Source organism: Rhinatrema bivittatum, chromosome 17 (assembly GCF_901001135.1).
Source record: "Rhinatrema bivittatum chromosome 17, aRhiBiv1.1, whole genome shotgun sequence".
NCBI lineage: Eukaryota > Metazoa > Chordata > Amphibia > Gymnophiona > Rhinatrematidae > Rhinatrema > Rhinatrema bivittatum.
The window spans coordinates 6,891,477-6,903,291 of record NC_042631.1 but is presented as its reverse complement, the minus strand read 5'-3'; the positions used below and the strand labels follow the sequence as shown (position 1 = coordinate 6,903,291).

General features: G+C 46.3%; 1 protein-coding gene across 2 annotated transcripts in view; it reads left to right on the top strand.

The window, feature by feature from the left end:
• The first annotated feature begins 256 nt into the window (after positions 1 to 256).
• Positions 257 to 11,815, top strand: part of LDLRAD3 (low density lipoprotein receptor class A domain containing 3) — a 72,569-nt gene continuing 61,010 nt past the window's right edge. The window contains exon 1 of one of the 2 annotated variants that reach the window (XM_029582859.1): positions 257 to 793. In XM_029582859.1, coding sequence (XP_029438719.1) covers positions 754 to 793 — 40 coding nt within the window. In that variant the 5' untranslated portion in view covers positions 257 to 753. The remainder of the gene's footprint in view (positions 794 to 11,815) is intronic. The other variant, XM_029582857.1, reaches the window with a different exon arrangement.

Genomic DNA, 11,815 nt, shown 5'->3' with positions numbered 1-11,815 from the left:
GCCTTCCTCTCCTGACTGAATGTTGCAGGAGGGTAGGGGTCAGTCATCCTTGATGCATTTGACCTCAGTGTCCAGGACGATGCCATGGCCTCCCTGCTCCTCGGCAGACATCAGAGGCAGCTGCTTTGGGTCCGGGTTTTCCTCTCACCTCCTGGCCTGGGTTCCCGATTCTCAGTGGGTCCCACCCTCAACATGGACTACCTGCTTCATGTGCCAGGCTGACTCTTCGGCAGGACTGCAGAAGCAGGAAGAAAAGAGGACTGCCCAGGCTTTATATGCGATTTAGTAATAAGGCGGACAAAGAGATGGGACACTATACTTTTATATTCGCGTGTGTTGATAATGTGCATGCATTATTGAAGCAATGTGTTTGTATGTGCAAAAATGTAGGGCATCGCCTATTAAGTGGCGTTTTAGTTTGTGCGTAGAAGCTGCTATTTCCTTCATGCCCGTCTAGGGTAAGGCGCCTCCTGCTTTTCTCTGTTTCCGAGCTCCAGATGGGCCGCCTTCAGGGTCCCTTGCTACCGTGAATTCACGGGAGAATTTGCCTTTGGAAGCAAAGAAAGAGAAACCGAATACAGCGGCGGCAAGGAACCCTTCCATCCCTAATGGGGCAGGTCCGGCCAGAAAGGCGCCGCAAAGTTGCCCGAAGTGCAGGAGGCCGCGGGGCGTGGAGCGCGGCGAGGCCCGGCCCTCCCCGGAGCGCGCGCGCGCCGAGCTCGCGCCAGCCTTCCCGGGGGCGCACGGCGGGCCATGTGGCTCCCGTTCCTGCTGCTGCTGCTGGGCGCCGTGGGTGAGTACGGGCCGGGTGGGCGGAAGGGGCCGCTCCGGACGAGCAGAACGGCTTTCGGATCCCCCCAAGTGGGCAGGCAGAGCAGAGCGAGCGAGGCCACCGATGAAGCCGTAGCTTTCTCAGTCCGATTGCTTTTGTTGAGTTCCAGAGTAGAGAGTGCTTTGTGCTTTTTAAAGTTGTTGAAGGCCCCCCCCCCATGGAGCTGAGGTCCCTAAAGCTGCTGCTGCACAGCAGTCTGGTTTCCAGGATTTCTGCAAGGAGTGTGCATGAGATGTATTTGTATTTGCATGCACATTAGGGCTGGGCCTGGGGACCGGTTCTGCTGCTTTGGTAAAGCAGGCCCTTAGTCCAATGTCTATATACCGGGTTTACAGTACATGTAGATTTATATTCATCGTCCATGACCGGACGGTGTGATCCTCAGGAAAGGGGTAGGAGGCCCTGCCATAGTCACTTACACGGAGAGGGCACTGCTATGCTGATTGTCATGTTTCAAACATAATTTGTATATATTATGCTTTTATGAAGTGTAACTTGCCCAGGGTTTAAGGTGAGGAAATGTAATCATACTGAACAAAATAACTTTCTGCAACATCTCCTGGACCCTGGTAAAGACAGGAGGAAGGAGATCCCTGGACATTACAGGAGCACCAGGAAACAACAGAGAAAGTATTACAAAAAAATAAAGCAGGTTGCCTCAGAATAAAAGAGAGTAGAGCCAGGGAACTGAGCCGCTCGATATTTTGTAGTTAGTACTGTTGCTTTAAATCATGTGGATTTGCTTAGAAATATTAACTGCAAAGGACATCACATTTGTCCTAGTGATGAGACATAAAAGTATCTATTAGCTGTCTGAGGTTGAATGATGTGATAGTCTCAAAAATGTAGCTACATCCTGGTTAAAAGCGTGTGCAGATAGATCTTCCCCCTTCACGAGAAGTCTCACGTTGCTGTCTTTGCCAGAAAAAATACCCCAGCGTGATGGCACCAGGGCCATCACGCTGGCTCCGTGGTGGAAGGGTGGGTTGTGTTTGTGCAGATCCCTTTCTGATCTTCGGTATCACAGCAGGAGCAGTTGTGGTTATTCTGAAGAGATGCGTGGGTATACAAACGTGGTTATCAAGCCTGGATTTACTCATGGGCAATGTATGCAACAGTGATGGTGCCAGTGATGCCACAGCAGCAACGGGGTCTGCACTGGTCCCGCCCTCTTCTTCCACATGGGCTTCCAGTTGCGCCAGGGGTGGGGGGCCACTGCAGGGCCTGTCGGTTCACGCGAGCTCGCTGGCCCCGCACTGAATTTTCTTGTGGAGTCGGTAGCACTGCAAGGATCTGATCAGGGCAGACATGCCTAACGCGCTTTCCACATGGTGGAATTGCAGCACTCCTGTTGGTATTGATACTCTAGTGGTTAATTTGGTGTTTGCATGGCTTCACTTTCATTGGGCAGTCCGATATCCTTGACAATTGATTTATTAACAAATACAATATCATCAAACGTAAGCAAAGAAAACTGTTTACAAAACTCCAATTTCATTACACGTACAACTAGCCAATAACATCAAAGCACGAGTAAACAAACAGAGGAAGGATTCTCAGACCTGGTCCTTGTGGCATTCGGACGGGTCATGCTGCGTACGTACGTACGTCGAGTAGCGCTGTAGAAGTCATTAGGAGTGGATCCTGGTGTTCATGGTTAATTAGAATTGTGTAGGGAGAGGCTCCAAGAACAAGAGCTGGGAGCCTCTGTGCCAGAGCAGTGGTTCTCAAACTGGGACGTGGAGGGAGCTTGGTTTGATGTACTTTAATTGCATTTACACTACAGTCTAATATTTAAAATGTAAAGTCTGTTTTCCTAAAGGAAAGAAGGTTGCTATGCCCGTGTGCGTCCCTTCCTCTAATAACTTTCGTGTTTGATGCCTCATTCACACTAAATTTCCAAGATGTGTGGGTGGAGGTAGGGGGCGTATATGAGGACAGGGTGTGTTTTTCCGGATCCTTGCATAACCGTGGACTGTGAATGATAGAAAGTGGGTTCCTTTAGTTCTGGGTGGACCTTCTTGGGGGGGGGGGGGGGGGGAGGAGTTAAAAATATTATAAAAAAGTAAAAGGAACGGAGGGTCCTGGCTAAAACGTTTGAGAGACATTGTACTAAATGGAGTGACCACTGGAGGAAACTGACAAATGGTCATCGCAAAAGTTTGGAAAGTCAGAAAAATGCCTTTTGTAAAAGGGCACTGACGTCCTGATTTATGTTTCACTGGCACTCAGGAGTAAGTTAAATACTGTTCAGATCAGCCACCGTTTTATGTTTTACCTGTTCGGTAATAGGATATTATACGTAAAAAAAGGATGATTCATAGTTTATTTTGCAGCTAGCCTTTTAAAAGCCCTCCAGCAAGGCTGGGCGTACGCGTTTTAGATTACACCTGCCTTTGGTTGTGCATTTGTGATGTGCTTCTGATACAGTGATCGACAGTAATGATGCTGAAATTAGTCTGACATGATTACCTTGACTGTTTCAGGGCAGCCGCCAGTGGCATCTCTAGATAGAAGCATTTACTGGGAGGAACAGGCGGGGGCGAGCTGGGTGTGGATGGGGCCAATCAAAGTGCCATTTCCACACAGCACGCCCACCTCCTCAGCATGGCTCCCGATCGCTTTAAATTAGTTATAAAAGACACTACAAGAAAAAGTCCCTTAAGGGCCTTCTGTGTAAGAAGGAATCCCACATAATTACTCGATAGCAACATTCAGCCAGTTCTTCTGTAGGCGAGTGAAGTCTGGAGTCTGTGCAGGATGTGACAGAATCTCAGTACGAGCCCCGCACCTCCAGCTCTGCAACTCGCGTCACATCCACAGAAATTTATTACAAGGATTTATTACTCGCTCTCCTGCTGTAATGCTCAGCGAGGTACAGGGTTATGTAGTAGCGTACATTCGCATGACAAAAAAGAAAATAGTGGGTGACACCGATAAAGGAGCAGGTGGGAGTGGGATTTAAGGGAGAGAGGGTAGTGTAGGACGTTGGTTATACTAGATCAGTCATGGGGAGGTTTGGCCTGGTGTAAATATGATAAAAAAAAAAGCAGGAGAGCGTAGGAGCAGGTAAGCAGCAGGATGTGGAGGGGATGGTACAGCGTAGCACAGGTTATATAGGATAACATGGTAATAGGTTTTGCATGCAGTGTGGTAGAGGGTCTGGTGGGGAAGGGTCAGTGTTAGTGGTTGGTCTGGGCTCTGTTGGGAGAGAGTTCCAGAGGCTGAGGAAGAGCTCTACTCTTCCTTCAGGCGTGTCCACTCTGTTGCAGTTCTTAGTATCATCCGCAAATAGACAAACTTTACCTTCTATCCTTTCCGCAATGTCACTCACAAAGACATTGAACAGAACTGGGCACAACACCGATGCCTGTGGCACTCCATTTAACACCGCTCTCTCTTCAGGAGTAGGTTCCAGTTACCATCGCACGCTGTCTCCTGTCGGTCAACCAGTTTGCAATCCATGCTACTGCCTTGGCACCCACTCTCAAGCTTCTCATTTTGTTCATGAGTCTCCTATGTGGGACCGTATCAAAAGCTTTACTAAAATCCAAGTAAAACACATCGAGTGCTCTTTCCTGATCAAATTCTCTAGTCGCCCAATCAAAAAAAATCAATCCGATTCGTCCGACAGCACCTTCCCCTGGTGAATCCTTGCTGCCTTGGGTTGATCAACCCACTGGATTGTAAGTAGTTCCCTCTCCTTTCCTTCAGCAGAGTCTCCATTAATTTCCCACCACCGAGGTGAGGGTAACCGGCCTGTGGTTTCCAGCCTCCTCTCTGCTCCCACTCTTGTGATGCGGGAGCACCACCGCTCTTCTCCAATCTCTCGGCACCACTCCCGTTGCTAGGGATCTATTGAACGGGTCACGCAGCGGACCCGCCAGCACATCTCTGAGCTCCCTCAGTATCCCGGGATGTACCTCATCCGGCCCCATGGCCTTGCCCACTTTCAGTTTCCCCAGCTCTTCCCATACAATCTCTTCTGTAAACGGAGTTTCATCTATCCCATTCCCATCTATGCTTTTGTCAACCAGCAATGGTCCTTCTCCAAAGTTCTTTTTAGTGAGCACTGAACTGAAGTATTTGTTTCATATTTCCACCATTTCTTCCTCTCTCTCCACACATTGCTCTTTGTCACCTTTCAGTTTCATTGTACCACTTCAGGCCTCCCTTCTTTCTCTGATGTATCTCTCCTCGCTTTACCTCTTGGCAGTCCTTTCCTCCACTTGACCTTTTGCTTTCCTGATTTCTTTCTTCGTCTCCCTCAGTCTCACCAGGTATTCCCCCCTGTGTTCCTCTTTTTGGGATCCGTTATACTTCCTGAACGCTGTTCTTTTTGCCTTTATTATTTCAGCCACCTCCTTTGAGAACCAGATCGGTTTCTTATTTCTCTTGCTTTTGTTTACTTTTCTAACCTATAGATTATTTGCCTTTGTAATTGCTCCTTTTAGTTTGGCCCTCTGTTGTTCCACCTCTCCCATGTTCTCCCAGTCTCTTCCTTATCTCTTGTAGCTGTAATACTCAGCAAAGTTTTTTTTCAAAGCCAGTCACAATCCATTGTTTCAAAACATTATCTGCATCAGGGGCTTGCAAGGTGCATCTTCAGTCACATATGTTATGTCACTAGAAGAAGAATCATAAAAGAACATATGAACATTTGCACAGCATTACATGTAAGGTACTGCAGTCAAAGTGCACTCGTAACCAGCATCTTTACTCTGGGCTCCCCATGACGAGCATTGCTGGGACATCAATGTTTGCCTGCTCATCTAAAGTCCATGCTCCATCTCTAAACATGAAGAGATGATGTGCTCGCTCTGCCAGCCTAAACCCTTCCAGTGATTCATTCGCTGGGAAACCTCCGTACCCTGCTCTTCTTCTGTGGTTGCTTACCGCGTGGCAGGAGGTGATGATGGCTACGGGGGAGAGAGGAGGAGGAGGAGGAGCGCGAGAGCAGCCACAGGACTGCACGCCATCGGATTGGCCCAGCCCGGTCTGATGCCTTTGGAAACTGGGCTGGCAAGCTGGGTCTTTTTTCAGGTGGCACTTGCAACCCCACAGCGACACCTCTCGGGCTTCTGAGTCCAGGACGGGCACTAGCACTCCCCCCCCCCCCCCCCCCTTAGTGACACAATAATAAGGTAAATGATGGCAGATGAAGACCAATTGGCCCATCCAGCCTGCCTGAAGGCCTGGCTCTCCGGTTTTCTACCACTTTTTGGGGAGATCGGCTTATAAATTCCTATTTTTAAACCTACATCTGTTAAATGTGAACTTGCCTCATGTGTTCTCCTATTTTACTCTACGCATCGCTGTTCATCTGTGCACTGACCCTCGGACGACCTGTAGCAAGTGCCTCAGTGGATACCTCCTTAGGTAACGTAGTGGTGAGAGGGGGCGTATCGCAGCATAATGTGACTCGCGTCTCCGACCAGGCTGGAGGAGAGGAGGGCTTGGACCTGATTTATCTACCATTTTGTGCCCCTGGGAAGACCCATTCATAGTCCCTGCCCCCTTTGCCTGGCGTTTTCTGAAGAGTTCACAAGTACAAGGTTGGCAGACGCGCGCTGCAGGTTACAGGAAGTGGAGAAACACGGGGGCCGTGTTGTTGCATAGGCCTGGGCTTGGTGTCCGTACCAGACCCGTTTAAGCATTAATCGTGGGGAAGAGAATTGCTGACGGCTTTCGTCAGATCCTTCACATTTGGGAGGGGTCTGCATTGCTACACTCTTTATCTGTGGAATCGAGCCCTGCATCCTGCCTCCAACAGTGGCCAAGCCAGGTTACAAGTCCTTGGCAGGATCCCAAGGGGTCGAGAGATTCCAAGCTGCTCATCCCAGGGCTAAGCCGTGGATTTCTTCAACTCCACCTTAATAATGGTTTATGGCCTTTTCCTCCAGGAACTTGTCCAAACCTTTTGTAAACACAGCTACACTAACAGCTCTCACCACATCCTCTGGCAATGAATTCCAGAACTTAATTATACACCGAGTAAAAAATATATTTTCTCCTATTTGTCTTAAATGCATCAGCTAGTAAGTTCATTGCGTGTCCCCTGGTCTCTGTACGTTTTGAAAGAGTAAACACCCGATTCGTATTTACCCGTTTGCTTTGAAGTTTACTCCGGGAAAACTTCTCGTGTGTGTGTAGGGGGGGTGATATCCTCCTGGTGTATTTCATCAGCTTTTCTGTGACTGTTCCTTATTTATATTATTTTGTGACTGTGAGAAAATCTCTAGGCAGACGGTTGCCACCACCAGGATCCACTGGCCAAGCGAACATGTGCAGAGTTTGTAGTTAAAGTTGTTACATCTCGAAAGCATCTCTGTTTACATGGAGCCACAAGCAGCTAGGCTTATCTTGCTTTTTGTCTTTTTTCTCCTCTAATAAATGTTGTAGAATAAGAACTGCAGCTGCTATAGAAACATTCATTCCTTGTACTGTTGGGATCTCAGTCTTTCCCATGTTCTGCTGTGAACAGGTGCCCTAATGATTGCAGATGAGCAGTAATATTATATCTGTGCTAATGTTGTTGTTGCAGGGATAGGCAACGCCGGTCCTGGCGTGCCGCAGACAGGGCCGGGCTATTTCCATACACCGCCTTCGTTGCATGCAAATACACCTCATGCATGTTCATTGTGAATGTCCTGAAAACTGGACCGGACTTGACCTGCGTCTGTGTTGCTGTTCAGAGCTCAGCATGTGGTGGGACATTAGCTGGTTCAAGTTTTTTCATTCACTGCTGGTTGGCTGATCATTGAAAGATGAATACAGTTTTAACATCCCCATTGTTGTCTAATTAATTTGGAGCAACTAATTTGTTTAAGGTCAGTTAAGAGCTAATTAACAGGCAAGGCATAAGTTAAGGTCCCTGCCTAGGCGAGTTTAACTTTTGAAATGAAGACTTTTCCCATAGCTAGTCTCAGGAAATGCTCCCTCTCAGCAGTATAGGCTGGCTGTTTAGAGGTCAGAGGTCACAGCGGAATGCAGCCCCTCGAGGGATGCCTTGTAAAAAGGTCATTCTGTCGCTCTTTGTTGGGAGGATCCTGCATTTCAGTTGGTTGACACTCGGTATATAAAATGTATCTGAAATTTATTTTTTTCTGCATGTATATTTAATATTCGTAGACTATTTATTTATTTTCAGTTTCCATGGGAACCTGCTACAGCTTACGTCCTGACTGGGATGCTGGGTGATCTCCCAGAAAGCCTTTGAAAGTCTTCCAGCAAATCTCCCAGTGTGCTCTGGGCCCATTGTAGAAGCTAAGGAACTGGTGGCAGATAAAGTCCTTTGGACTTACCTAGTAGGCTGTCCATGAAGTTAACAAGTAGCACATTTAAAACTAATCGGAGAAAATTCTTTTTCACTCAATGCACAATTAAGCTGTTGAATTTGTTGCCAGAGGATGTGGTTAGTGCAGTTAGTGTAGCTGGGTTCAAAAAAGGTTTGGATAAGTTCTTGGAGAAATCCATTAACTGCTATTAATCAAGTTAGAGAACAGCCACTGCTATTACTGGCATCAGTAGCATGGGTTCTTCTTAGTGTTTGGGTAATTGCCAGGTTTTTGTAGCCTGGTTTGGCCTCTGTTGGAAACAGGATGCTGAGCTTGATGGACCCTTGGTCTGACCCAGTATGCAATTTCTTATGGGGGGTTTTTTTTCTTACATTTATAGCAGGGATCTTGTAATGGGTGTTTTGTTTGATTCAAATTCATATTCAAAAGAAAACGAAATTGAAAAACCTTCCGGTCCTGGGGAGAAGGATACGTCCTATATAGTGGTCTATCCAGATGGTGACGTGCCGAAGGAACGTGTGCTTGATTGAATTGTGGCCACTGTGGAACACATTCGCCTCTATTTATGACTGACCGAGCCCTTGTCTGAGGCTAGCTCAAGTGAACAGACGCAGTCTCTAGCATTGGGTGAACGGTACAGTAGAGTTTATTGCCATACAAAGTGTAAAAGTGTCTTAGGTACAGTGTAATAATTATAATAAAAGAAGAGGTGGTATACTAGAGTAAGAAACACCAAACTGAAGTTAGGGAAGGAAAAGGTGGATTTTGAAGTGGGTTTGGAGGAAGAGGTGTGAGCAGTAGAGTGTCTTGACTTATAGCCTGGGATAGGCAAAGAGGATCCCTTCTGTTTAAGGTGCTTAGGGAATGGTGAAGGATTTTGGGGAAGAGAAACGCAGCTGTATTCCTTGTTGGTGCACTCCATGCAGCGGTGGGCTTTGCCCAGCTCCTGTGTGCAGAGATGCGGCGGAGAGGAGGAATTGGCAGGACGGGTGCGCTTATAGAAGTGTAAACCCGCACCTTTCTTCCATGCCATGGTGCATGTATGAACAAGATGATTAGATAAGTGCTGCAATCTGAGCTGGAGCACAGGGAGGCTGGGTGATGAGCCCAGGGTCAGCCCTTGACTGGTGGATAGGGCTTCTCCCCTATTTCAGGATTTCTCCCCCTTCTCTCTTTAATATTTCTTAATTCCTTATATTGGAGTTGAATGGCTGGAGGGCAAGTTTTTATGTTGTAAGATTTGTTATGATGTTGCTTTCCTCCACAAATATAAAACAAACCCCCACTTATTTACAATAATAAAAAAACAAACACAGTTTTGAAGGGAGAAAATAATTGTGACTGTGTTTGGGTGCCTTTAATGTATAGAGACAGAGAATCTGAGGGCAGGCCAGGCTCTTTCCTCTCCCAGCTAGGCATCCCCCATGCTCATCCCATGCCTTCTTCCTGATTCTGGCCCCTTGGAGCCTCACATCCTGACCTTTTCTACTAGAGCTTTCTTTCTGCTGAAAAAGATTTCCCTCTTCTGCATTATTTATACCTTTGAAGTATTTGACTGTCTCCATCGTGTTTAATTTAATTGAAAAATTTATAATCTGCCTTTTCCAACAACCGAGGGTACAACGCAGATTAAAAACATAATTACAACAATTAATTTACAATATGAAAATGCACAGATTACCAAACAGTATTATAAGCTACAAATCTACAAATGAATCAATGTACACACAATTTAATAAAAATAATTAACATTTATTACAGCATAATAGACCCCATCTAGATTCCTGAACCCCCTACCTCTATATTAGGCCACAGACTGTTCACAGCTAGGCCGTGTAAAATAGCAGCCCCACCGACCTTATCTCACATACTATCTTAATCATAAACTACCACAATCCAAACTGCCTTCTAAATTGCAATGAAACTGCCTATAATTCTCACTTTCTTTCAACTCCAGAGGGAGTACATTTAAAGCCCAGGAGCTGCTCCCAAAAACATCCTCATCCTGCACTTAACTAGTGAACTAACAGTAGGGACACTAACGTTGGAAGAACCAACCACAGCCTCCCAGAACAAAGCAAATTGCAAAGAAGGCTGGCAAATGTTATATCAAGAATGCAAAAATAAACCTGAGTACCTGATACTTAAAAAAATATATATATATATGTATATGTATAGAACGGGTATCAGATATATAGGACTCTGCTAGACCCAGCACACTCGATCTTTTATCCCAAGCCAGTGCAAAACAGCCCTGTTAAAACGAAAAACGTTACCAGTACAAAAATACTTTATATCATTTTTTAAATGCAAATAAAAATAAAAAAAAATGAAATTTGGTATTGTCTCAAAGAATAAGATCCTCCCTGAAGGGAGACCTTGTACAGAACTTCACTTGCAGCAGTAAAGTTGCGTCTTTACCCTTTACTACATAAGAAATTGCCATGCTGGGTCAGCCCTAGGGTCCATCAAGCCCAGCATCCTGTTTCCAACAGAGGCCAAAACCAGGCCACAAGAACCTGGCAATTACCCAAACACTAAGAAGATCCCATGCTACTGATGTAATTAATAGCAGTGGCTATTCCCTAAGTAAACTTGATTAATAGCAGGTAATGGACTTCTCCTCCAAGAACTTATCCAAACCTTTTTTAAACCCAGCTACACTAATGGCACTAACCACATCCTCTGGCAACAAATTCCAGAGGTTTATTGTGCGTTGAGTGAAAAAGAATTTTCTCCGATTAGTCTTAAATGTGCTACTTGCTAACTTCATGGAGTGCCCCCTAGCCTTTCTATTATCCGAAAGTGTAAATAACAGATTCACATCTACCCGTTCTAGACCTCTCATGATTTTAAGCACCTCTATCATATCCCCCCTCAGCCATCTCTTCTCCAAGCTGAACACATGCAGTTTTCCAAATAGGCTGTTGCTGTTTGCACCGGCACTAACTCTTGGTAAATGAACCCTCATGCCTTCCCACTAGAATGGACTAGAGATGCTCCCTGCAGTACGATGTGCACGGGCTTGCCCCTCTATAGGATTTACTTATTCCGCCTTTTCAGGCCCTTCACTTTAGGAGTGAGCAGTGCTGTGCTGACCTCTGAGAGCACCAGGCAGTCATTCCTTGAAACCACTAGCAGATCCGTGCTGTGTTGAATCACTTTCAGCCCAAGCTTGCTTTAAATTAATTCGTATTTGGCAAAAACAATTTTGCTAACCAGTGTCCCCGGAGCATGCACGCTGAATTTTAAAGCAGTTACATTTTGTGTTGCAGAAGCTGCCGTGACACCGTTTCCATTGTTGAAATGGTGTCAAAGTTCCCAGCTAGTGTGACGGTGATAGGCGCTCAGACAGCGAGCAATAATTGAGATATTTTAGGCATGAAAAGAAAACAGCAGTTTAGCTTTTGCAGTTTTAATTGTGTTGTGCCATCTTGAGGCTCCTCTCCTGCTCCCCAGTCCGTGAAACGGTTTCAGGATAAGGTACAGCAGATACTGAAAAGTGTTGCCGTGCATTAGGCATCATCTTCGATCTGCTTTCATGGGTGGTCTTGATCCCTTTCATGCCCCAGGTTGGCTGGGAATGCTGCGGAGGTGGGGGAAGCTGTGGTCGTTGTTTAAGGGTCGCATCTTGTGGGTGGATTTGGGGCTCATGTTTGCAGGGTTCCGGAAGGAGCGCTGGTGC